Below are 26732 nucleotides of genomic sequence, written 5' to 3' on the forward strand. Positions count from 1 at the left end.
TCTGCACTGGGATAGTATTTATTTTTCCTTGGCAAAAAAGTCAAATGCTACATTTTTAAAAACAGAAAATCTCAAGACAATCAAAAGCATCACAGGAGACGGACTGGCAATGGCACAAAACATCCTACAAGAGTTTTGTTTACTTAAACACACAAGTCAGTTTAAAAAGACAGAAGTTCTGTGAGAACTAAGACATCTACAGCCTGTAGTTTAAGAATAGAAAAAAATTAAGACAAAAGATTCACAGCATCCAGCATTTTGCTTAATTTCCTGTTGATAGCACCTATTTCTCTAGATTATAGGATGATTATTCTAAAACCTGTGGAGGATGCTGTGTCCTACGGTGGGCCTGCCGCTTCCCTCCCCAGCAGCCCCAGCCATTATGAGAATACTCATTTGACACAAAGAGAGCATGGAAGAACTGGGGAGCAACTGAGAAACTGGGTGCAGGTGTATGACTGCATTTCTCAGGCAGCACTGTGTGTCTCAGGGTACTAGGGTGGGGAGAGCTTCCTTTCCACATGATGTTCGGAAGACAACAACTGGCTTGCAAGTTAAAAACAAAAACAACAACAAAAAACTCTTCACACTAAATAGTTTGAGAGAAACAAGCAAATTACCAATCACAGCTACACTGTCACATGCAGCGATGCTGGCACAGCCACCTGTCACTACCCTAGGAATGAGCCAACAGAGCAGGACAGTGACTTCCAACACTAAGCCCTGCTGCACTGAGAACAGATCCCACACACAAAGCACTCGCTACAAACCACACCTTCCTGGACAGACAAATTAGAAAATACCAGCAAAACCCCAAGAATGGAAAAGTTCCTCCTCCAAGTCATGAGCAGTAAGCACACAAGCTCGAGACTGCCTGCTCTCGGTCAGATCAGACCCTGTCAGAGGCAGGAGGCTGGGGAGAGGATTGTCTTTATCTAGGCTGTGATGTGGCCTGCAGTCCCCAGTCTGGGCGAGCAGACAGGAGGTCGGGAGTGGAAGTAACACACACATGGGCATTCCTGCGTGGGTGGAAGGACAGGTAGGCCTGGACAGTTTGGAGTCCTGGGATGCAGCCTCCCCTCCCATCCGGCTTCTCTAACTCAAGGGTTTTCCTGGTGTGTCTGTTTCTCTTCCTACAATGTCGGACCTTAAAGAAGATACAGGCTAGTCCCAAAGCTGGACTCTGAGTAAAGTTGTTTCTTTTATAAATACTTTAATTACAGATAATCCTCATTCCAAGTAGTATCAGTGATGCAGTACCAGCAGGCACACAAGTTCACACACACAAACGCACACAGACACACAGACAGACACACACACACACACGCACACAAAGGCTCCCACACTTTCACAGAAAGTCGGACAGCCACCACACGATTATAAAGGGGCCCTACCTCAGTGAAGTAAGGGTAAGAATGACTTTGTCATTTCAGTGTAAAGAAGCCAGAGGAAGGAGAGGAAAAAATAAAAAGGGATTGTAACAGTGTTTGCTTTAAAAAGCAGAAAAGGGAAAAGTAAAATTCTAATTACTGCAAAGTGAAAACAAACAAAAAACCCAGAACAACAAGCCACCAACTGACGTAGAACGTCCCAGCTTTTGGATTTCTGCATAGAGCCTCTTCCTAGTAACTGCCTGACCCACAAGCAAACTCTGTTTGCATAGACAGGAGAGCCTTCCACAGCTAGGGAAATCAAACAAGGAAACTGAGGGTGGAAGTTAGTGTAAATCTGCATTTTGGGAGAAAGTTAGTTGTCATTAACTCCACAGTCCAGCATAGTTTCCGTGGAGCCCAGAAGGGAGGGGGCCCCCTGCCACAAAGAGTTTCGTTCCGGACGAGTCGTAGCAGTGGGTGTAAACAGCATTGGGGAAGAAGTCAATGTCCGAAAAGTAATTCCTCCAGGTTTCATCATGATTCTGTGGGAAGATGAGGAGACGGTTAGTACCTCTAGGAAAGAGTAAGAAGGGACAGGGAGGCCTTCTGGTCTCTGCCAAAGGCAGGAGGTCTATCACCCGCCATCACACAACTGGTTCTCAAGGAAACGGGCCTCATTTTTACCAGATAAAGAATTGTTACATGAGCTCTTGCTTTCTTGCTCCCCCTCTGTCCCCTCACCCCCCCGCCACGTGTTCATGGCCGGCCTCTACTCCTCTACTCTCTCTTTCTCTGCCTCTATACCCTCTTAACTCCCCTCCCCATGCCCTTAATAAACTCTAGTCTATACTTAAAGAAAAAAAAAAAAAAGAATTGTTACATGAAAGCAAGTCTTCCCAAGACAGCTTTTCCGAGTCAGCCTTGTTAATGATAACTCACTGGCAGCAATGGCAGACAGTTCCTTAGCCTTCCTGCTCTGCTGTCACCTGGAGAAAATCTGAGGCACCAGCATATTTTTCTAGGCCTTTCACTTTTTTGCCACCCTCCTCCTCCAGTTTACAGAGAGCCGAGATTACAAACATCTGCCCCACCACCTTCCTCCTCCCCTGGAGCCAGTGTGCAGACACAAAGGCAAAGTCAGGGACGGAGCCTTTCTCTGCTCTACGGAATGCCAACAGCAAAAAATCGAGGAGGGAAGACTGGAGGGTAGACAATCCCTCCCTGAAACGCAACCATCCTCTCAGGTCTGGGCTTACTCACCAGCCAGCCCCTGCCAGTAGTTAGTTTCAGATTCTCCCCTGCGAGTCTGGGCTTGGACCCATAACAAGCTGAGAGCCTCTCTTCCAAAAATCTTTGAGCTCGGATGTCATAGAACAGCAGGGAGCCCTGCCCTGTGCCCACAGTGATAATGTGTTCATAGAAGCTCACTGATCGAATCCCTGAGAAAGAAAAACACAGAGCAATTAGAGGGTGTACACCCGAAATGTCAGATGGCACTGTGCCAATGGTTAAGCAGAACTCTCTGCTAATGAGCCAGATTACTGGGAAAATCTACATTGTTTTGTGCCAAAGAACATAAGTGTGTCTGGGTTCTTGGTGCTATGCCTCCAATAGCACTGGCATCACCTTTCACAACTATTAGCTCTTCTCCATTACATTACGTACACTGTAGCTCACTATTCTCTTCATATTACCAGCATGACAGGACTGTTATTTACAACAAGTTACCATCTTCTTTGGATGAAAGGGAAAATACACCTGCTGTACCTGTGGATTAAGTACAATGGATACAGGAGCCTCCTGACATCTGTGTGGAGCTAGGGACTTTTGTGAACTAGTATTTCTTTACCCAAACTACATCCATTAATAGTAACCAAAACGTTTTAGAAGCCAGGCATGATGGTGTACGCTTTTTTTTTTTGTTGTTTTTTTGTTTTTGTTTTTTGAGACAGGGTTTCTCTGTGTAGCCCTGGCTGACCTGGAACTCACTCTGTAGACCAGGCTGCCTCGAACTCAGAAATCCGCCTGCCTCTGCCTCCCAAGTGCTGGGATTAAAGGCGTGTGCCACCAAACCCGGCTGGTGTATGCTTTTAATCCCAGTCCTGGGGAGGCACATCTCTGTGAATTCAAGGCTAGTCTGGTCCACACACCAAAATCCAGGCTAGCCAAGGATGCCTACTGAGACCTTGTCTCAAAAACAAAACAATTATAATGATGATGGTAATAAAAATAAAACCTTTTAAAACTTTTCACTGTACACCATTATGCAGCCCCAGATTTCAATATATCCGCTGTTCTCTGGCATAAAATATACATATGTTGACCACTTAAAGGGCTCTGGCTACCAAGCAACCACCCGACTTTGATTCCTGTGACTCCTTTGAAGGAGAGAACCAATGCCTTTCAATCAGCAGCATGGTACCCGCCTTCCATAGCAATACTCGGGGAAAACAAACACTGCCGCCACCAACAAACCCAAAAACTGCTTTTGTGTTATCTACACAGAAATAACACTTTTAGAAAAAGAGGCTACACTGTAACCCCTAATGTTCCTTCCAAGACTCCCAGGATAACTACAGGTTTGTTTTTTTATTTTATTTTATTTTTTTTGGTTTTTCGAGACAGGGTTTCTCTGTGTAGCCGTGGCTGTCCTGGACCTCACTCTGTAGACCAGGCTGGCCTCGAACTCAGAAATCCACCTGCCTCTGCCTCCCCACGCCCGGCTAGCTACAGTTTTTGATATGAGAAAGGGGAGAGAAAAAGAAAAAAAGCAACTTTAGATTGGCCGGTCTTCAGACCTTCACGGCTCCTGGATCTGGTAACTTACCTAAGCACTGTGGTTCAGTCTCACAGCACAGCCCTGTTTGATGAGCCTGGAATTTACTGTAGAGACTAGGCTAGCCTCTTCCTATCTGCCTCCTAATGCTGGGATTAAAGGCGTGCGCCACCACGCCCCGCTGCTGTGAGCATTTCATATGGGAACTGGAGCCTGCACTCAGGGCCTCCGAGTCAGCAGTCTTAACCACTCACTCGTCTCATCTGCTTTCTTACACAGGATTCTTGGAGGGAGAAAATGAGTCATCAGAACAAAGGACTCTGAAGCCTTAGAGACAACAGCAGCACAAGTCTTCCACAGAGGAAGGTGAGCGACGGCCCTTAGAATACGAAATCTGGGCAGAGGCTGGGAACGGGTGCAGCTCAGAGGCAGGCCATTTGCACGCAAGCAGATTCCCCACTTACTCCTCAGAACAAAACAAGCATTTTCTTTGGCTTCTCGAGGTATAATTGTCAAACCGTACACTGTACATAGTTATCATCACATCCAAAAGTGATCTCACGCTCTTCTGATTCTCCACCCCGCACCAATCCAGTGTTACTCAGTTTGGAAGAACGTTAGCTCAGGCTAGTTCTGGAGGACTAGTGCTCACTGCTTATCTCCTCACAGTGGTTTGAACCAAAGGTTTCTACAGCCTGGACACTCTGTTGCCACAGGTAACTAAGTTCCTCTATTCTGTTACCAAATACTTCTAAGTGTTACACAGGAGTCCCTGATCTTGTTTGCAAATCTAAGAAGAAACAAAAAGGTGAAAACCCATTTCAATGTAGCTATAAGCCTGCAGGAACACATAGGGACTTACCACTGCCTCGTTCCCTGGAGCAGACAGACTTGACGTTGTACGATGGCTGCCGTGGATCCAAGAAGGAGACATGCGCTTGAGAGCCCACTGCATACACTGACCACTCACTACCATAGGCCAGACACACGTTTTCTCGACAATATGGCAATTTGGTGGAAAGGAGCTGAATAGAGAAGATACACACATTCACGATAACATAAAATGGGCACTGCTCTTGTGTTCCTTCATCTGTAGGCTTCCTTTACACACAAACTACCTAAGTCAGGGACAAGACAAAGCCTAGTAAACTAGTAACTTCTGGGTTAGGGGAAAGGGAAAACAGGAATCAAATTATCAGAATGCCAGGAAAAGCCAAGAACTGTAGTTTATTTCTATGACTGAGCCCTCTGTAAGCCAGAGAGAGTATACTCCATCCCAGGTAAACTGAGGCAGCCTTCATCTTTGATCCTTGAGGACTAGAAAGTCTAGTCTCTGCCTGCAAGCCTACTGGAGCGCAAAGCTGCCGTGACACAGGAGACTGTCAATTCCCTGAGCCTTATCTCCTCCCAACAAAAAGCTTATTACAGATGTTATAAGTAGCACAGGCAAGACGTGAAGAAGACTTTACTGTACAAAAACGTTGCTAGCAAGTATTATAAATAAATCTTTTTTTTTTTAACTGTGCTGTTGCAATCTCGGGTCTCATTAAAAGACTTTCCTGGGCTGGTGAGATGGCTCAATGGGTAAGAGCACTGACTGCTCTTCCAAAGGTCCTGAGTTCAAATCCCAGCAACCACATGGTGGCTCACAACCACACGTAATGAGATCTGATGCCCTCTTCTGGTGTGTCTGATGATAGCTACAGTGCACTCATATATGTAAAATAAACAAATCTTAAACAAACAAACAAACAAACAAAACCCCAAAACCATTGGGGTGGCACCTGACATTTGTAATCTGAGCATCTGGGAGGCTGAGGCAGGAAGATCACTGGTTTGAGGGCAGCCTGGATTATAGAATTCCAGTCTAGCTTTGCTAACATAGTATGACCTCATCAACACAAAAACCCAAACTGAGTATAGTGGTGTATGCTTTTGATCCCAGTGTTTAGGGGCCAGAGGCAGATGAATTTCCAAATTCCAGGCTAGCCTGAACCAGTTCCAGGACAGCCTGAGCTATACAGAGAAACAGCATATCAAAAAAAACAAAACAAAACAAAACAAAACAAAACAAAACAAAAATCCACTCCATTTTCTCATCATCTAACAAGATTAAGAGACTATTTTAGTTTGATTAATTTTCAGTTGCCAGGAGTTCCTAACATTCAGGTTTTTCCACCTTGACAACCTTACCAGACAGTCACTCTACAAACCAGTGCTTAAATATGCTGTGGACTAGAACACTAATACAAAGGGCAACTTTCCTAGGCACCCTGCAGTCTGAGGCCTCTCTGAAGGCCTCCTTGGTGCTACAGTGGGGAGGTAGAGGATCAGGCGTCCTGGGTTAGTGCATTCAGAGTGTCTGTACTGAGAGCCAGTCTAAAAGAAAGGCCTTTGCTTGCTTAGGCGGTGGCTGTCAGTATTTTCCAGTCTTTGAGAGGTTCTTTAGAGGCGAGAAGACAACAAGCTTAAGGCCAGACTGGAATAAATTAAAACTCATTTTTTTTTTAAAGATTTATTTATTATTATATGTAAGTACACTGTAGCTGTCTTCAGACACACCAGAAGAGGGAGTCAGATCTTGTTACGGATGGTTGTGAGCCACCATGTGGTTGCTGGGATTTGAACTCTGGACCTTTGGAAGAACAGTCGGGTGCTCTTACCCACTGAGCCATCTCACCAGCCCCAAATTAAAACTCATAACTTCATGTTCTTCACAATTCTATCCCCAGACCTTGGGCAAAAGGTGTTTTGGGCAAATCCACTATGACTCTGGGAGAAAGACAGTATTCTAGCCCTATGGTAAATTATATAGAACTACCAACTCATGTTCTCACCTTAGACAAGGTATTTTCAGCCTTCCAGAGATGAAAGTAGCCATCTAGTGATACCGCTCCCAACTCCTACAAGAGCAACAGAAAAGAAGTTACCACATGACCTGCAGTAAACTGAAGCACCAGACTACACAGGGGAAGAAGCTGAGAGCTGGGGCTCCCCCCCACCCCCTCCTATCCCAAGGATGCCAGAGATGATAAGCTCTCACACACCCACGTGCCGCCGTTACACAGTATATGCAATTCCACAAGCACACAGGCACACATCTGTGGGTAAAACAGTCCTTTCTGCGCTCCTTATCTTCCTGACATCCCTAAGCAGGTTAGAGCGCAGCGCAGGTGAAAGACTGCTTTTGTGTAGGTGCAAAGAGAAACCTACTTCTAGTGAACCACCTTTCAAATTGGGCCCTTGTGTATGTGATGCACATACACCCATGCAAATATGGACGCATGACACCCATACATGTAAATTTTTAAAAAATTTATTATTATTCAAAAGTACACTGTAGCTGTCTTCAGATGCACCAGAAGAGGGCTTCAGATCTCATTACGGGTGATTGTAAGCCACCATATGGTTGCTGGGATTTGAACTTCGGACCTTCGGAAGTGCTCTTACCCGCTGAGCCATCTCACCAGCCCGTAAATATTTTTTTAAATGAATCAAATTGTGTCCGTTTTAGATTTCACAGAAGCCTGTCTCCTCTCTGGGCTCTGAGTCCACTCTTGGATTCTGCTTACACCCTCCTCACTTGTCAGGAGGTTTCACCCAGTGATCGGTTGGAGGTGTGAGATAAAGAGGGCAGTCAAAATGGGGAGCTTAGAAACAAGGCCAGTATGCAAATCAAACCCAAAACAGAGCACCTGAAAAGGCACATGCAAATGAAGCAGGGTCAGCTTAGAGTGGTCCCGGGAAATTATGACCACAAACATGCTCTACACAGACAAATACAGCAGAGACACAGGCTGGGCTTCACGGCCTCAGTTGTAACCGCTCACCAGCATCCCTCGGCCTCTCAAGACACACTCTGGGCATTTAAAACCAAGTTACACAGCAAGCACTGCCTTGGAGGGGAAGGATAAAGTCAGAAGGGACAGGCTGCTGGAATCCCTTGGCGAGTTCATACCTTGTTCTTGTTGTTGAAGGCTAAAGCCCGCACCTTGCAGTTGTCCGGGTTTGTATCCTCCTTGGGGATATCCTTTAAGGCCTTGTGAGTGATGTGAGCATACACAGGGACTGGTGACACGTTATGTCTTGCATCACTTTTGGTCAACACATCATCTGTCACCTCCCAGAGTCCCATAGACCCATCCCGTGAGCCTGCAGTGTAGGACATTCACAGATGTCAGCTATAAGTGACCCTCCACAGTCAACCATACAGAAGACCACTAGAGGCCTTTCATTTCAACATCCAGCCTGACACTGAGGCTTGGCTACACAGCCCACCCCAAACACTGAAGTATTCTTTAAGACAGATTTCCCTCTGTAACCTAGGCTGGCCTCAAACCTGCAGCAGTATGTCTGCCTCAGCTTCCTGAGTGCTGGGATTACAAGCATGAGCCATGGTACTTAGTTCAGATTTCTTCCTATACTTTTTCCTCCAGAAACTTCTCTTTATATTCAATTCGAGGGAAGTCCATAGCCAATTTAAAGAGATTTGCCTGCTTCTGCCTCCTGAGTGTAGGATTAAAGGCGTGCACCACCATACCTGGTCAAGAATAAATTCTTAGTGTTGGGGCTACGACTTGATAGAGCACTTGTCTAGCATGCATGGAAGTCCTAGGTGCAATCCCCAGTTATCATGTAAAACCTGGTATGATGGTCTATACATCTATGATCCAAGTCCTTGGGAGGTGTTCAATGTCAATCCTTAGCTGGATAGCCAATTTGAGGTAAACATGAGCTATGTGAGAAGATCCCATATAAAAAAGTGTCTTTCTTGGTGCTGGGAATATAATTCAGAAGTAGAATAGTTGTCTGAGCACATGGACTTGAGCTATTGTTTTGACATCACTGACCCCCTAGCTATCCCGGACCTCTCTGTAGAACAGGCTAGCTTCAAACACAGAGATCTGCCTGTCTCTGCCCTAGGAGTGCTTGATTGAAAGTGTGCCCCACCATCTTTGGCTCCCGAGTTCAATTTTAAATGACAAACAAAACTCAAATTATTTTCCTTAACAAATAAGCAATAAGGAACAACAAGTTTTCTTTTCTAGAGGCCCTGCGCAGCGCTGAGTCCATTCCCAGGATCTCATGCATTCAAAGTAAACTTTCCTTTGAACTTTTCTCTGAATGTATTACAAAGTGCTGCTGCAGAGCACACTGCTGGCCCATGAACTCCTGATCTTCCTCCTTTTGCCTTCCAAGGGTTGGAAAGAAAGACAGAACTAACACTAAGATCTCCATATATGTGCCACGGCATGAGTATACCACACACAAAATAATCAATCAATTAAAAATATAAGGTGGAATAACACACAAAATCTCCTAAGCTGGGTGTAGTAGGTACACTTAAGAGTATCAACACTTAAAATTCTTAGGCAGAGCTGGGCAGCCCTTTAATCCCAGCACTCAGGAGGCACAGGCAGGTGGATCTATGAGTTCCAGGCCTGCCTGGTATACAGAGTCCATTCCAGGACAGCCAGGGCCAAAAAACTGAGAAACCCTGTCTCAAAAAAAAAAACCAAACAAACAACAAAAACAGCTTAGGCAGAGGGACTGCTACAAGTTCAAGACCAGTATAGACCACATATGAGTTCTAGTCCAGCTTTGGTTACAAAGTGATACCCTGTTCCGCCCCCCAAAATCAGTAGTGGTGAGGAGCATGAGGTGCACGAGGTAGGGGAGTCTGGGAAATGAAACTGAATGGTAAGGGCACACCGTCAGCGTATGCATGCCCTATTTCAACCTCGGACCACCTAGCTAATGAGTAAATTCAAGTAACAAGACTGGGCACCTTGGCCCAGGAGCTTTCATGGTTACTTTCTACCACAGGATCATTTGTAATACTTGTCTTTGCTACACCAAATCTCCCTAAATAAGGGCAACTTTACCAGACACTGCCATAGTATCGTTGATCCACGCAATAGAAAAGATCCAATCCTTGTGTCCATCCTTAGAGGGGTAAGTGACATGTACAGAGAGGAGAAAACACAAACAACAACAGAGGTTAGTCAAACAAGGGCCATGGTGAAGTCTTCTGAAAAGCGTGCTGGTCTGACTGAAAATGCATCTTAAAAATCCTAAGTATGGAAGGGCATGGTTGCATATCCTGTAATTCAGGAAGCTGAGGCCGAGGATGCAAGTTCTGGGACAGCATGAGCCACATATGGAGACCCTGGTGCTGAACAAACAGAGCCAGCAAGATAGCTCAGCAAGTAAAGGGGACTGACAGATGCCACCTCTCATGGCCAGAGTTTGATCCCCAAACCGCACAAGACAGAAGGAGAGGACTGACTTTCTCAGTGTGCTCCGGCCTCCACGCGTGCATCTGCACACACAGATGAATGTAAAGCAACAGCAGGCAAAGAACAACGTGGGCCTCTGATGATCTTGTGAGGTCAGACCTCATAACATCTGGGGACAATCAGAGGTACAATACGCCTGGCAGTTGTGCAGACAGGAAGAATGCCCAGAGGGGCACACAGTTAATCCCAGCACAGAGGAGGCAGGAGCTCAGTGAGTTTGAGGCTAACCTGATCTACACAGGGAGCTCCAGGATAGCCAGAGCTACATACCCTGTCTCAAAAAACCAAAACTCAAAAATAAACAAACAAAAAACCCCAAACCAACAACAAAAACAAAATGTCCAGAGAGCAGGGCTTCCAGCTTTCTACCCTGGAGCCCCGTCTCCTGCCTAGAACACTCCCATGGCTGGCGCTCACAGTTCCTTTAAGGGGCCCTGGTCACATGTCTTCTCACTGAGCTTTCTTTGCTCTCTGAAACAGTGCTCCCCTGCTGCTTAAGAGTCCATCCCCTTAGCCTGCGGGTACCCCTCCTCTGTGGCATGTCACCCTGGCATGTCACAGAGACCACTCAACACTATACTGCAGGCAAGGGCTTTATTAATTTCATTCATGCTATACTTCTGGAGCCAAAACAATACCTGACTATGGATGGATCGGTAAGTTTATTTTCTGAGAGAAATGTGGACCCTCTAAATTGAAAAACAGCCCACTATTGGCCACAGGGATCTGTCATTTTGTCCCTTCTTCAAACATATGTGCTGGTTCTTACCTATGGGACCCCAATGTCCACCCACTCTGCTCTCTTCCACCCCTCATCCCCGTATCAGGAGAAACCTGAAACTAACTACAGCCAATGAAACACTTACATCACCCACACACACAGGATCTAAGGTAGGCAGGCGGTAGATGGCAAGACTGTTAGGGTTGTCTCCTCCAGTGGCTAGGAGTGTTCTAGAAGGATTCAGTTCAATTGCATGGATACCACAGCCCTGCTGAGTCACACCTCCAGGTTCCCGGTCTTTCAGAATGGGAATCTTGGTGATCTGGCCTGTCTGGACATCCACGACAAAGAGCTGCAAGAGAGAAGGGGCACATAAAACAATAGTGTCGATTTAATTCAGTCAACACTGTTAAGTCATCCGTGGAGAGTTCGATTAGAGCCTATCATATAGCAGACCCTGGGAATTTTCATTGTTTTCTTTCTTGAAACAGGGTCTCACCGTGCAGCCTTAGCAAGCCAGGAACTATGTAGAATAGTTGGCTTCCTACTGACAGAGATCCACTTTCCTCTGCCTCGCAAGTACATACATATACCACCATGCATAGCATTTATTTACTTTGGAGACAGGGTCTCACTGTAGCCCTGACTGGCCTGGAATTCATTATGTAAACCATGTGCTACCAAACCCAGCAGGAATCTCAACCACCCTCAATGCGCCAAATCTCACCTGATCTCATCAACTAAGCAGGGTCAGGCCTGGTTAGTACTTGGATGGGAGACCACCTGGGGATACCAGGTGCTGTAGACTTGTACTAAATTTTGGCCAGGCTTAACATGGGGTCAGTCCCTTCCTTCCACTGTGGGTTCCAGATGTCTTCAAACTCAAGAGGCAAATGCCTTTGCCCACTCAGCTGCCTCGATGGCCTCTTCATATTTATCGGTACTACAAAGGTTTGGCACAAAATGTAATGGCATACACCTAGAGAGAGCCCAATGGTTAGGAACATGTACTGTAAGACCTTGAGTCTAAGCACCTATGGAAGGTGGCTCAAAAGTATCTGAAACTACAGCTCTAGAGGGGATCTACTTCCCTGGCCTACATAGGCATCTTCATTAACATACACACACTTATACCTATACACATGATTAAGTAAAAGAAACCTTAAAATAGTAGTGTACAGTTACTTTATCGATTAGTTTTGCAGGGTATTTAAAAAACTTAAGTGATTTGAAATGTAGAGTGCTTAGGCAATCAAAATCATATCTATCCACATCTTCACTTCCGTACTTGTCGAGTGACCGAGTGCCTCATGTGGGACAGAACATACTGCCTCGTCACAGTAGGCTTGGGGATGCGGGTAACCTGGCACAGAGTTGCTTTTCACACTGACAAGGGCGTGGCTCTGATGCAGATCCCAGCCATACACTCAGCATGGGGCCACTCCACACTAACCTACTGGGATCCCTTCCAGGACAGGGGGGAACATGCAGAGGCTGCTGCTGGGGAAAATGTAAGATTATAAGCAATGGATGCAGGTGAGGGTGTGATGACGTATAAATGCACACCCAGGACAAAGGCTTTCAGGAAAGAGAACCTTACAGTTACTAAAAACGCAATACTCTTTCTAAAATGAAATCTACCACAGAAAGGAGAGCAAATTTAAGCTGGTTTTCCAGACAAGAAGATAAACACCTCTGGGCCAGCAGGGTGGCTCAGTGGGTAAACCACCTACTGCCGAGATCCCCCCCCCCCCCCCCCCCCCCGATAACCACATGGTGGAAGAGAGAATCAATTCCCTCGGGTGTTTCCCTCTGATCTCCACACCCACACATGTTGATCGAGATCTTGATACTGACATTAAAAAGGTGGGTGGTAGTAGTCCAAGCTTTTAGTCCTAGCACTTGGAAGGCAAAGGCATGCAGATCTGAGTTAAAAGTCAGCCTGGTTCTACAGAGTGAGTTGCAGAACTAAGGCTATACAAAAAAAAAACCAAACAAAAGTCAAACCAAAACAATAGGAAGTAAAGGGGAGAGCAAAGACGAAAAAGGAAACCACAGTTCCACAGTGGGCCAGGAAGGAAAACAGGCTGTGTTTGCCATCTGTCTTCCTCCTGCTCTAAGAAACTGGCCCTCAGCAGCAGCTTAGAGGGTTGGCTCAGTGTTCCCAGACTCTGTCTCATCAAGAAGGAAGAGGATGGCAGCAAGAGCTTGAGGCAGCCACGGTCAGGAAGCAGAGATGAATGCTAGCTTCTTTTTATTCTGTCCTGTATCCTAGCTCACAATTAGGGTAGGCCTTTCCACCTCAATTAACCTAACATAGATAATGCCTTCTGGTCATACATTGCATACTTATTTGTGGGTGTGTTTATGCGTACAAGCACGCAGTTACGTAGTGTGATATACCTATGGAGGACAGATGGCAACCTGAAGGAGTTAGCTTTCCCCTTCTACCAGTGAGTGCCAGTGATTACACTCCATCAAACGTGATACCCAGTGCCCTCCCCTGCTGAACCATCACACAGGGGCACCATACTTTGTGTATGTTCAGTTCTGAACCAGGGTCTCCTGGTATTTCTATACATTTGGGAGGGCGGGGCATACTCAGTTACACTCTCTGGGCCTGGCCTTAACCTTACTTTGTCCCAGGCTAGTTTTTGATTTTGTCTTAAAGACAGTCTCACTATGTAGCCCTGACTGACTGTACTAGAATTCAGTATATAGATTAGATTGGCCTGAACTCAGAGATCTGCCCGCTTCTTCCCTCCCAGTGCTGGTCTTCCCTACTTACTTTCGGGTTCTTTGTTGATACAGGGTCTCATGTAGCTTCAGCCTCACAGCAGATGACCTTGAACTCCTGATCCTACCTCCCAAGTGCTAGAGATACAGATGCACGCCACTCTGCCTTTCAGCTTTCTTCAGTTTCTCATGGCCACAAAGTACTTTACTGTTTACGCTCACTAGCATTTAATGAATACATTCCTTATTCTTCAATATTTATGCTGTGTCCATAATTTTAATACACATGAATGATCAAAAGTTGGGCATGGTGGCATATGTATATATTTGGTGCTTTGATTTCTACAAGAAACCAGAGCCTCATCTTCTGGTAGCAGCCATTTAATCAGTAGATGAGAGAAGACTTTCACACCCCAACAGAGTATTTCAGTGTGTGAGAATTGAACCCTGAGCTTCAAATACTTATCTGTTTCTCAGAAACAAGATATTTTTGTAACAATACAATGGTAATTTTGTTTTTAAGACAGGGTTTCACAGTGTAGTCCTGGCTGTCCTGGCACTTGCTCTATAGAACAGGCTGGCCTCAAAGTCACAGAGATCTGTGTACCTCTGCCTCCAGAGTACGTGTGCCACCACTACCCAGCTCAAATAATCATTTATAGGATATGTATTTATAAACAGCATATCTAGTATATATTTTTAAGTTGAGAACAGTTCCCCTCCAGCCTGGACTAAGCTAGCCTCATCATGCAGTCCACCACAATCTCATTCTCACAGCAGCCATCCTGCCTTGGCCTCCTGAGTGCTGGGATTAAAGGCGTGCATGCTAAACCACTGCCTGGCTCACGGTAATATTATCTCAGAACTTCAGGAAATCTTCATACTGGCCCAGGACTGTCAGTCTAGGGCTGCTTCAGTGAAAAAGTCTGACAACTATGGTTTAATATAAAGAATTCTGACAATCAAGGCAGTCAGGGCCCAAATTCTAGGCCAGTTTCTCTTCTCTTTTAGAAGAGGAAAATATAGCCCTGTGTGTACACTTCAGGATAGTCCTGGATGTTTCCAGGGCAAACTTTAACTTCTCTAAAGTCACAGGAAAATTTTTCTTTCCTCTTTTCTTTTCTTTTCAACAGGGTTTCTTTGTGTAGCCTTGGCTGATCTGAAACTCACTCTGTAGACCAGCCTGGCCTCAAACTCAGAGATCCACCTTTCCATGCCTCCTGAGTGTGCGAGTGTGCTACTACTGTCTGGCTTTTCATCTTGGTATTGGTGTCACACATGATAAGTATGTTCTTGGACACTGAGCTATACCCATCCCCCACCCCCAACTTCTCCCAGGTGCTGGTATTTTAACAGAACAACGCCCAGCTGGCATGGTGGCACCCAACAGTAATCCTGGTACTGACTGTAATGCCTATCAAAGATCCAGCCAGGATAGAAGGCCATGAGGACCAACAGAGTCAACACATATCTAGCAGCCCAAACCTCAAATAAACTACTCCTGAAATAAAGGGCTCACACATTTCAACTATGCACATGTTCTCAAGTGCAAGTACAAGTGCATGGAAGTGCACCTATGAGTTCACTATGGTGACTGGAGATGCTGAGAGGTAAAGTGACATGTCTGCTCCCCTCAGCAGAGGTCAGGCCTGACATCTCCTACAGTGTGGCACAGTCCTGAACAATAAAGATTTTATTAATATCCCAAAGAGAAAAACTGCAGTAAATAATGATGATTTCGGTAATCTGAACAGATCATCTCAGAAACCATTAACTTTACAGCTGCTTTCTCAGCACTAATGCTTAACCATTCTACTTCCAAAATTAGGCTGCCCCAAAGGTCTCCCTCCTATCTGACAACCAATTGCAGTAATTAGTTTGTCTACTTCATAATTACTATGACGTCCATCAGTGAACGCAGCAGCACATCCAGGCACAGGGTGAAGGATGTGAGGGGTGAAGAAAAAGCAGCCCGAACACCAGAGTTAACCTGGTGCTTTGGCTGGGCTTTGGTGCTCTGATAAAAACATTAATTTTACAGAACATCTCTAAATGGAGGTCAAACATGACTCCTGTCAAAGCCACAGCAGACTAACCTGCTGAGTGGAGAGGCTGCCTCACCATTGCTACTCACAGCTTTACTGTCCTTCTAGACTCCTTCAGAGAGCAGAGCTTATTGTTTAAGACTTCTCCCCAAACACCTAACACAAATCCTTCCCAAAAGCCGGATCCTCCGAGGAGCGACCCCCCCATTCATTAGCTAGAGCGAATGATTTTTATCTCAATTTCTCTACTACATGCTCCCTGGGAGCTTCTTGCTAGAGGGCATCATGCTGAGAAATGAATCCTTCCCTAATTTAAATATCGTTGCCAGGTGTGGTTTCTTGCACAGGAAGCAGAGGCAGGAGAGGGTTAGAGGTCACCCTCAGCTACACAGTAAGTTCCAGGGCAGCAAGGGCTATACTGGGAAACCCCATCTCAAAACAGTAGCTAGTTTCACACGAGGGGGTGGGGGGGGTTCATGCCCATAATTCCAGTATTCAAGAGCTAGAACCAAGGGGCAACTCTACCACCAGGAGTTTGAGGCAATCACAGACTACCCTAAGCAAACAAGAAGCCCAACAACAAACCCTTCTGAGTAAACAAAACTCCTCTAGGATTTAATTAGAAATATCTAATATCAGGCATTTCTCTTTAAGGCGCCGACCCCTCCCTCCCTCCCCTTTTCTTCACTGTTTTTTGTACTTTCTTGGTTTCTTCTGGTCTCCTCGTTTGCTCTGTAGTAGTTCCCGCCTGGTAAATACAGGTGAACCCCCAAGGTTATGCATATAGCTCCCCTTTAAGATTAGAGGCCCTTAGCCATTGTGGCTCAATAGTACTCACCTTTGAAAAAAATCACCGGAAAACTAGGAACTGACCCATGTCCTGCCCAGAAAACACTCAAAACAAAATAAAAGTCTGAAATTTTAAAGGAAGGGTTATGTGACAGAAGCCAAAGTGTCTTTTCTTTCAAGTAACACAGCAATTTCACAGGCAGTGGGTGGCACATACCTTTAATGCCAGCACTCGGGAGGCAGAGGCAGGCAGATCTCTAAGTTCGAAGCCAGTCTGGTCTACAAAGTGAGTTCCAGGACAGCCAGGGCTATACAGAGAAACCCTGTCTCAAAAAAACCAAAAACCAAACCAAACCAAAACAAAACCCACAGCAATTTCAATACTCTTGTAAATTAGTAACCCCCATACTGAAGATTTTACCTTCTCCTAAGTATCAGCCAATTGATAAAAGCACATCATTACCTCAGGTCCTACCTGAGCTGTCTCACATCTTTCTCTTCATCCTCTCCTTCTGTCATTTAGATTTATCCCATTATCTCTCACAGTATTCCTCCTGCATTTTCTTCTCCGTAGAGCAGTACTCTAACCTTATGGTTCCCATATCTCTCCATTCCCCTATAAAGTAATCTTAGATGATCAATTTTCACAGTCTAACCTATTCCAACTCTCTAGATACCTGAAGCTTGTTGTACTGGAATGTCAATCTCTCACACAGCTTACTTGCTTATCTATCTACCTACCTGCTTATCTACCTACCTACCTACCTACCTACCTACCTACCTACCAGAGATATGGCCTCAGTATATAGCCATGGCTGGCCTTGAACTCGAGGCAGATCCACCTGCCTCAGCCTCCTAGCTAGTTTCCAACCTTCAACCAGCACACCAGACAATGAACCAGGAGACCCACCTGCCTCAGCCTCGAGTGCTACAGTCTCACCCTGCTAGTTTCCAGAGAACTGGCATACCAGATAATGCTATTACTATTTTACAGAAACAACCAACGGCAGTTGGAAGGTGGAGAGGCAACAGGCTTAGGAGTTCAAGGCAGTCTTTGGCTACATGAGATCAGATTGCAACCCATCAACAGAACCAAAGACAGATGGTAAAAATAAGAAGTATTTGCCAAATGTCAAAAAAGCCAAGGGTACACTGTTCTTGGTTCCCAGATTTGGTTCTAAAAGCTGAGCAAAGAGAAAACAATACTATAAAAACAAAATAAAACAAAACAAAATAAAACCAACCAAAACAACAACAACAACAACAAACAGTGCTGGGCCATGGTGGCGCACGCCTTTAATCCCAGCATTTGGGAGGGCAGAGGCAGGCAGATTTCTGAGTTTGAGGCCAGCCTGGTCTACAAAGTGAGTTCCAGGACAGTTGAGTACTATACTGAGAGATCCTGTCTCAATAAAAACAAACAAACAAAAATAACAAAATCCGGGCTGGTGAGATGGCTCAGCTGGTAAGAGCACCCGACTGCTCTTCCAAAGGTCCTGAGTTCAAATCCCAGCAACCCACATGGTGGCTCACAACCATCCGTAATGAGATCTGACTCCCTCTTCTGGTGTGTCTGAAGACAGCTACAGTGTACTTACATATAATAAATAAATAAATCTTTAAAAAAACAAAAAACAAAATCCAGCTTGGTTATGTGAGATGTGTCTCTGACTCTCTTGCCTGTTCTTGGGACCCCTTTCCTGCTATGGGGTTGCCTCGTCCAGCCTTGTTCAGGTGATATCCCTGGGAGGCCTGCTCTTTCTCAAGGGAAATGGAGGAGCAGTGATTTGGGAGAGAGGGGAGGTGGAGGGGGGGTGGAGGCTAGGAGGAGTGAAGGGAGGGGAAACTGAGGTCTGGATGGAATGTATGAGATAATTAAAAACAAAGAAGAATAAAACAGCTGGGGCTGAGCCGGGCATGGTGGCACATACCTTTGATCCCAGCACTTGGAAGGCAGAGGCAGGTGGATTTCTGAGTTCGAGGCCAGCCTGGTCTACAAAGTGAGTTCCAGGACAGCCAGGGCTATACAGAGAAACCCTGTCTCAAAACAAAACAAAACAAAAAACAAACAAAACAAACAAACAAACAAACAAAAAAACCCCAAAACAAAACAGCTGGGGCTGGAGCACTGGCTGCTCTTCCAGGGGACCTACGTTTGATTCCCAAAACCCAAATGATGTCTAACAACTGCCTGTAAGTACAGTTCTAGAAGATCCAATACACACTTCTGACCTTCTCAGGCACTCTGTACATGTGGTGCACATCCATATACACAAAATACCCATACACATAAAAATGAAAAAAAAAAAAAACAGTCAAGTGTGGTAGTACCTGTCTATAATCCCAGCAATTATGAAATGGGGGTAGAGGAGCAAGGTTTTTGAGGTTGCTTGGGTATATAGTAAAGCCAACATGAACTATGTAAGGCTCTGCCTCAAAACAAAAGATAACCTCCACTATTTCCAAGTATTCATCATAAAGACAGAGAAGACAGAAATAGGTATCAAGTTTTAATTAATTAGGGGACAGGAGCATTTAAACACAACTTTAATCCCAGGGTTGGGGAGGTAGAAGCAGGCAGATCTCTTGTAAATTCAAGGCCAGCTTGGTCTATACAGGGAGTTACAGGACAGCCAGGGCAAAGAGAGAAAGGGACGATGAAGTGAGGAGGCACTTAGCTTCTCACTAAGGCTGAGGACATGAGTTCCATCCCAAGAGCCCCCGTGGTGGAAGGAGGAACCAACTCCTGCCCTGACCTCCACATGCTCTCTGTGGCAAATGCAGCACCCACTAACACATGTGAAATCTAAAAACTAATTAACATAGATTTTTAACTTAGGAAGACAGAAGTAGACATCAAGAGTAAATGTTTACAAAACGTATTATGTTTGTTCTGTGTATGGTGTTTTGTCTGCATGTCTGTCTATGCAGCACACATGTGCCTGGTTCCCTAAGAGGCCAAAAGACAGCGTCACATCCCCTGGGACTGGAATACAGATGCTTGTGAGCCACCATGTAGGGCTGGGAATCAAACCCAGGTCCTCCCTAAAAGCAGTGAATGCTCTTTACTGTTGAGCCATCTCTCCAGTGCCAAGCTAAAGAAATTTTTAAGAGTAAATTCAGTGATTAGCAATACACTCATCTTCAAAATACTGTCAACAGACTATTAAAAGAAACAGGCGACACTTTTTCTACTCCAAGCATCAACAATGACAGTTTCCTAAACCACAGGGCAAGACTGAAATCAGAAAAAGGAAGTTTTGTGCAGGTTTGCTCGTAGCACCTAGTTTTGCAAGTGTTATGTGTAAGACAATATTTAACAGAAGTGAAAATTTGGCCCCAGCCACCGTAGTATTACTTCCTTCCTCAAAACTGATTAGAATTTTGCCTATGACCTTTATAAAAACACTACCAGTACTTATGGTCTCTGGCAGTTTTAGTCCTTTTTTTTTTTTTTTTAAACACTTTTATTTGTATGTGGTAGTGGGCACACAGGCCACGCCAAGCACGTGTAGCTTGAGGGAGTTTGTTCTCCTCCCATCCCATGGGTTTTGAGTGTCAAAGTCAGGTTGGCAGGCTTGGCAAGTTTTGCCCACTGAGCACCCAAGGTTCTTTTTCTTTTTAAAATTTATACTATTATTATTCCTACGACGATGACTACTATTGTGATGTGTTGTAAGTGTGGTGTACGTTTCAGAGAGTGTGGCATGTGGAGGTCAGAGAAAGCAACTTTATGAAGTCCCTTCCACCTTTTTGTGGGTTCTGGGGATCAGGCTTGGGCAGCGAGCATCTTTCCACTGAACAATCTCACAGGCCCATAGTTCTTGATGTAGAGTAACCTTTCTTTTAAATAACCCCAGATACGTTTTGGTCCAGGGTCAGTTTACTCGCCATTCTAACATTACCTGTCTATCCACACTAGGTGAGTTAAAAACAGAGGGAGGGCTAGACAGAACTATTTCCCCAACTCCAGTCCTACATCTCCTAGCATCTACGACTTCTGAGATGTCTTGCCATCTGCACACTTCCATTCCAATCATATCCACTTTCTTAAAAAGATAAACCACTGCACAGACTTGTAAGCGTCCTTGTGCAGGAGCCCTGCTAATCTTCTCTGTAGCGTCCCAATTTAAGTATGTATACAATGCTAAAGCAAGCACCACACCCACTCTTTTGACTCTTCTAGCTTGTAACCATACTGGTTACATAGTTTCCTGATAAGATTTCTACTCCAATTACTTATAACCCTTACTCTCTTTAAAACTGCTCCCTTACTCTCATGTCCATAATTTTCCTCTCTTCTTTGCAAATGCCCATATGCCACTAGGCACACACACACACACATTTGTCCCAGAAACTAATCATATCTTTGAGTTTTGTTTGTTCTGAGACAAAGTCTCAACTATAAAGCCCTGCCTGACTTGGAACTGTAACAATTCTATTGCCCCAGATTCCAAAATGCTACATTTGGATTCTAATATATGAAAAAGTATTTGTCTCATTTCTACCTTCAGCTTGGTGCTTAATACTTCTAACTATGTCAAAGGCTGATACACAGCAATGAAACGGTCACTACCGTGTACCCTAAATGATGCTCTGACATCAATTTCTCTTTGAGGCCTCTTATCTAAAACACTAGAAGCAGCAGCATACAGAGTCAGGGGACCTAAAACACATGTTCATTTGAAGGGGTCGGGAGACTCAGAAGTGAGAAAAGAAGCAGAAAAAGAGGACAAGGTCACCAATGAAGGAGGAGGGAGAGAGGGAAGCTGATGGGAGCACGTTTCCCTCAAGAGCCCAGACCCACACTACAGTTTACTCATTCCTTGAGCACTTCTTTGTCCTAACACTTCTAATTAAAAATCTCTTAATAAACTCCAACTCTGCTTACAAAAAAAAAAAAAAAAAAAAAAAGGCAAACAAACGGGGAAAGACGAACAGTGAAAGGTGCTAGAGTAAACCAAGTCCCACATCTCAGACCTAAGAAAAAGGAAGCACAGCCCACACCGCTGAGCTCTGGGAGGCAGAGACAGGCAGATAGATAGTTCGAGGCCAGCCTGGTCTATGGAGTGAGTTCCAGGACAGCCAGGTCTTCACAGAAAAACCCTGGTCTCAACCAAACCAAACCGCAGCAGCAACAAAAGGAAGACAAAGAGCACTCCTGATACTTACTGTGTTGCATTTCGTGCCACACACCACTTGCCTATGATTCAACCACTGAGAAGCAAACACTTTATTAAGGGTCCCGAGGTGAAATTCTCTCTCCTTGAGGAGACTGGGAAGCTGTTGTGCTGCATAACCATGTAACAGGCGAGAGTAGCTGGTCTCATTCTGGAGCCTGACTTCGCGGTTCTTCAGGTAGTACACTAGGGATCTCTTCACTGGGGGGAGTCTTTTCCTTTTGTGCAGCGAATGATCCCAGCCAAACTGTGAAAGCCAACATCAGAAATCAGGGGTTTGGCCACTTTTCCTTCAGACAAGAAGTCTGACCGTTTTATAAAAGAACCAACACGAATTCGTCCTTCGGGATTTACACAATCAAACATTTAACAGAAGATTTGTAATCCAGAAAGTACAGTTTAACTCGGCTAGCACTGAAATAAGGCTCTCATAATGAAGACTACTTAGAAAATGGATAAACAGGGCAAAAAAAAGTTAACTAAACCTTTGAGGAAAGTGGAGGGCTCAGAAATAACATATACCCAGGTGTCCTTGATAGTTACGAAATGAAGTCCATATTACAGAACCCACCTGGGCTGCACTTCTACCCAGCCCCCTTCTCCCTCTCCGCCTGTGCACCCCGTAGAGCATAAAGAGTATAGCTCAAAGAGCCAGACTGGGGTCTCGGATCTTCCAGGGATGTACAGTCAATGGCCGCTCATCTGACTCCGCGCGACTTGCGCTGCGGGCAGTTTTAGAATTCGAAAAATCAAATACCAACGGGGTAACCTGCGTCGGAATCCCAAGTCCAAGAGGCCTTCCTCTCCAAAGGGGGCAATATAGAGATGACACCTGGTGTTTCTTCTAGATGTCTAAAGAGCCAAAGGGGCCTGCACCCAGTTTAGGAGATGGTTTCCTTGATAAGAGACCATCGGCCCTTATTCCTAGTGCCACTGGAAGGTCCACTTCAATCTCCTTCCCAGTAACTTCGGAAGGTCGGTCTTACTTCCGATTCCCCTTGTCTTCATTTTCTCCTCCCTCCAGGAACGAGGAGGTCCTGAAGCTCTCTATCCCTAGCTGCTGACTTCCAGCGGAAGGCGTCATTTTGTAGTTTTCTTTTGGCTCCTCACCCTTCCGGCCCGCCTGCTCGCCAGTACACTGCAGAAGGACCGGTCACTGCTCTACAGTCCCGGCTCCGGTTCTCGTCCCGCCCTGGCCCCAGGTTCCTGAACCCAGCTGGAACGCCCTAAGCCCCTGCTAGGTGATGACCCAGACCTGTGAGCCCTCACCTGCGGGCCCTGAGCGTCGCTCCCGGCTCCTGGCGAGGCAGACGCTTTCCGCTTCCTGCTAACTGCTTTCCGGGCCATAGTGGGCAGCGCCGCCGTGGCCCCGCAGCCACATGAGGCGGAGAAGGCAAGGGGCGGCAGGGCGACGGGTCATGAACCGGGCCCTGGGGCCGCGCGCTTTCGAGCGCCCGGCCCGGAAAATGGCTCGGATCCCGGGCAGCAGTCGATCAAAATGAGGCGCGTAAATGGAAGAAGGGAAAATCCGGGTTGGGAAAGGGGAAGGGGAAGGGAAGGGGAAGGAAAAGCAGGAACAAGCAGCTTTCCTACCGCCGTGTCTGGAAAGGACGGCGAGCGGCGAGAACCAAAACACCCCCCTCCCACTCGCCCGCGCCCCGTCACTCCTGCGCAGCCGCACATAGCAGCACGTCGCCACGGAGACACCGCCCAGACCAGCAGGGCGGGACTTAAGCGCAGCAAGGAGAATTGATGTCCTCGGAGAACTTCCGCTTGCCTCTTGCCAATGGCGGTTAAGCTGTGGCCAAAGGAATCCAGCCTTCTGTCGGGACATTTCCGACCTCAGCCAGCTCATCCTCTGGCATGCGGAAGTAAGCATGAGCTGCCTGGCTGCGGGACCAATCTTGAACCTGTAACCATCATGGTAGGATTAAAGATATTCTAGACACCCTGATTGCCAGATTGCAATCAGACTATTAAAACACTGGACTCTAAGAAATTGCAGTTTTCCTGGGAGAAGGAAAGGACAAGGGCACAGATGCCAGCCAATAGAGGAACTTGACTCCAGGAAAGATAGATCACAGTTGGGAAAACTTGTCAGACTACCTTCCCAGAGAAACTGGGCGAACAGATGATGGATGCGACCACACCTTGCCGACGACTGCTTACTTAAGCATAGCTGTTGCCTTTAAGCCTAAACAAACCACACGTCAGCCCCTAAGATGGACTAGGATAAGAGAATGTCCCGTCGTTGTTCTTTCCAATGAGACCGAGTTAACACCTTTCTTCAAGTTTCCCCTTACACTTTGTCTTTTAGTTGGCCTGTTGAGAATGAGTTAAGGCTGCTAGGGCCCAGGTTCTGACCCTTCCTTATACCTCAGAAGACGTTTCTTAATCCTGTAACTAGTAGCCTCACATTTAGCACTTTCCCCCAACATTCTCACAAACTGTCAATGGGCACAAAAGATTAGACACTTTAAGGAAGGCAGAGAACCCCACATCACACTCCTTCAAGATGGATTCAGGGTAGGAAGGCAGCAGTATGGTCAGATTTTTGCCACATCAAAGTACCAGAGCTAACGCAGGCTGCCTCACATGCCTGTTGGCACAGGTCTCCCCACACATACGGAGTCCCCAGATTCCATTCTCCACTTCTTTACTCTCCAGCTCCCTGTCTATTTTGACTCCTGTCTAAACCTCAAGTCACTTTTCCCCTTCTTTTATTTATTCCTTTTCTTTCTTTCCTTTTTTTTTTGAGACAGGGTTTCAGTGTATAGTCTTGGCTGGTCTGGAACGCAGCATGTTATATAAATCAATCTGGCCTCAAAAGTTATAGAGCTCCACATGCCTCTGCCTCCCCAGAGCTGAGTTAAAGGTGTGTGCAACCACATCTAATAAGTCACTTTCTTTCATAAAATGCCACCCTTTTTAGGTCTGCAAGGTCAAAGTCACACTGTCCTTGTGCTTCAGCAAATAGACCCATCGCTGTAATTCATGCCATTGCCTGCCTTTCTCTCGGAGCCCAGCCTTGATCTCCATTAAGGAGTGAAATCTTGAACCACAGAAAAGAGAGTGGTCATTTTTGGCATGTCCGGTTTGGACTGGCACCAGTCACCAAACAAAGCGGGATCACCCTTGCCTCCATTTTCCGAAGATCCTGAAGGAATGTGAGTGCCAGCTTCCACTTTCCTCAGGCAAAGAAACCCTTGGAGGAAGCAGGATGTTCTTGCTTGAGACTGACTGGCCTCAGGCTGTGGTGCCCAGTTACCTGCTGGTCCCTTCAGCTTCAGGCCTCATACCTCCAGGGAACTGTGTTGGCCCATCTGCCGTTCTGCCTACAAGAAGATTTGATTTGTTTTCCAGGTTGAAATGATGTGCCACCACCCCAGATCAGCACTGCAACTAACCCCTAATACTACCTTGGGAGAGGCAGCCCCATCTTTCCTGATTAGGCTTGTGTCTTCGGAGATTAACACATTGTGAGCGGGCAGGACTGTGGCAGCCCTCCCTTTCTGAGTCTGTTCTGGTTCTGTCTTGCCTCACAATGCTCTAGATGACCCAGTCGTTCACTGGACAAGAGTTTGGAACCCTTTGAGGATCTCCAGGCTCAGGCTGAGTGGGGCTGGACTCCTGGCATCCTCAGTCCATGTCAGGACACACAGGACACTGGTGCAGCTTCATTCTGTAAGTTGTCCTGCACACTGACATCCCAGGATTATCCTCAGATCCACACGCCAGATCATCTCTGTGGAAATGGAGTAAAGGTCCACTTGGAGGACTGAAAGTTCACCTTCCAGCTTTGTGTGTGTGTATATGTGTGTGTGCTGGGGGCTCAGACTCAAGGCCTTTTCTTTTCTTTTCTTTTCTTTTTTTTTTTTTTTTTTTTTTTTTTTGAGACAGGGTTTCTCTGTGAAGCCCTGGCTGGCCTTGAACTCAGAAATCTGCCTGCCTCTGCCTCCCAAGTGCTGGGATTAAAGGCGTGCACCACCACTGCCCTGCTTCAAGGCCTTTCTTTTGCTAAGCAAGTTCTTTACCACTCTGCTATGCCTTCAGCCATACAATAATTTTAAGTGTTACTGATCAAACCTAAGTTTTCTTGCATGGAAAATGCTAGCACTGAGCTATATATAGCCCCGACTCTTTTTTTTTTTAAAGATTTATTTTATGTATGAGTATACTGTTGCTCTCTTCAAACACACTAGGAGAGGGCACCAGATCCCATTACAGATGGTTGTGCAGAATTGAACTGAGTTGCTGGGAATTGAACTCAGAACCTCTGGAAGAGCAGTCAGTGCTCTTAACCACTGAGCCATCTCTCCAGCCCCTCCTCTCTTTTTTTTTTAACCTTTTGTTTTTCTTCCCACTCTTCTTCTCGTCTTTTCTCCTTTCTTTTTTTTCTCCCCCAACCCCAGCTCTCTCGCTCAGATGAGCCAATGATGATCTCAAACTGTTGATCCTCTTTTATTTGTGACTCTGTTGCTGCTGTGTGTGCGAGGCAAGCTCTCCTCCGACTGAGCTAAACTTTTCTATGTTTGTTTTGTCTTGTTAGACAGGCTTGGACTGTGGGACAGGTTGGCCTTGGACTTCTGATACTGCTCTGGCTTCATTTTCCTGTGAGCTAGGATTACGGACATGAACCACCAAGCTTGGCTTTTCTTCCTTAAGAAGTACTGTTTTTAGTTCCCAAGCTAGCTTTAAACTTCCCATCCTTTTATCTAAGCATCCCAAGTAACTATGATTTCAAATATGTACCACAAAGTCTGGCTCCTGCAAGATATATGTATATAAGCATGTATATATTACATATTTTGTG

The 26732-nt window shown here is 45.8% G+C and overlaps 1 protein-coding gene, 1 long non-coding RNA gene and 1 other non-coding gene across 7 annotated transcripts in view; 1 reads left to right on the forward strand and 2 right to left on the reverse strand.

Moving 5' to 3' along the window:
• Positions 1 to 25450, reverse strand: Dcaf12 (DDB1 and CUL4 associated factor 12). Of its 5 annotated transcripts, none has more exons than XM_006538230.4 (10): positions 25339 to 25450; positions 25188 to 25254; positions 21912 to 22166; positions 11315 to 11521; positions 10035 to 10095; positions 8108 to 8301; positions 6987 to 7052; positions 5012 to 5174; positions 2634 to 2812; positions 3 to 1915 (listed from the first exon to the last, which is right to left on the reverse strand). In XM_006538230.4, exons 5-10 carry the CDS (start codon positions 10045 to 10047, stop codon positions 1757 to 1759), a joined length of 774 nt encoding a protein of 257 aa, XP_006538293.1. In that variant the 5' UTR covers positions 10048 to 10095; positions 11315 to 11521; positions 21912 to 22166; positions 25188 to 25254; positions 25339 to 25450; the 3' UTR covers positions 3 to 1756. The 5 variants fall into 5 exon arrangements, with proteins under 5 accessions (NP_081169.2, XP_006538293.1, XP_006538292.1 ...); XM_006538229.4 differs by having other exon boundaries at positions 25059 to 25254; NM_026893.3 differs by lacking the exons at positions 25188 to 25254; positions 25339 to 25450 and adding an exon at positions 23189 to 23602 and having other exon boundaries at positions 1 to 1915.
• Positions 20792 to 20895, reverse strand: Gm26049. Its single transcript, XR_003955451.1, has one exon. It is a non-coding gene; the product is annotated as a U6 spliceosomal RNA (small nuclear RNA).
• The window catches only part of Gm46891 (predicted gene, 46891), a 6946-nt gene continuing 3256 nt past the window's right edge, over positions 23043 to 26732 (forward strand). The window contains exon 1 of the long non-coding RNA NR_168697.1: positions 23043 to 25603. This is a non-coding gene — a long non-coding RNA (predicted gene, 46891). The remainder of the gene's footprint in view (positions 25604 to 26732) is intronic.

Source organism: Mus musculus, chromosome 4 (assembly GCF_000001635.26).
Source record: "Mus musculus strain C57BL/6J chromosome 4, GRCm38.p6 C57BL/6J".
Classification (NCBI taxonomy): domain Eukaryota; kingdom Metazoa; phylum Chordata; class Mammalia; order Rodentia; family Muridae; genus Mus; species Mus musculus.

Bases quoted from the DNA above. Each gene is read 5' to 3' on its own strand.
- Dcaf12 (NM_026893.3), bottom strand. From the start codon at position 23,266: ATGGCCCGGAAAGCAGTTAGCAGGAAGCGGAAAGCGTCTGCCTCGCCA. The intron at 11,522-21,911 runs GTAAGTATCAGG...TCTCTCTTGCAG, and splicing joins GTGGCACGAAATGCAACACA to CTCTTTGTCGTGGATGTCCA. The intron at 2,813-5,011 runs GTAAGTCCCTAT...TTTCTTTCTCAG, and splicing joins CTCCAGGGAACGAGGCAGTG to GGATTCGATCAGTGAGCTTC.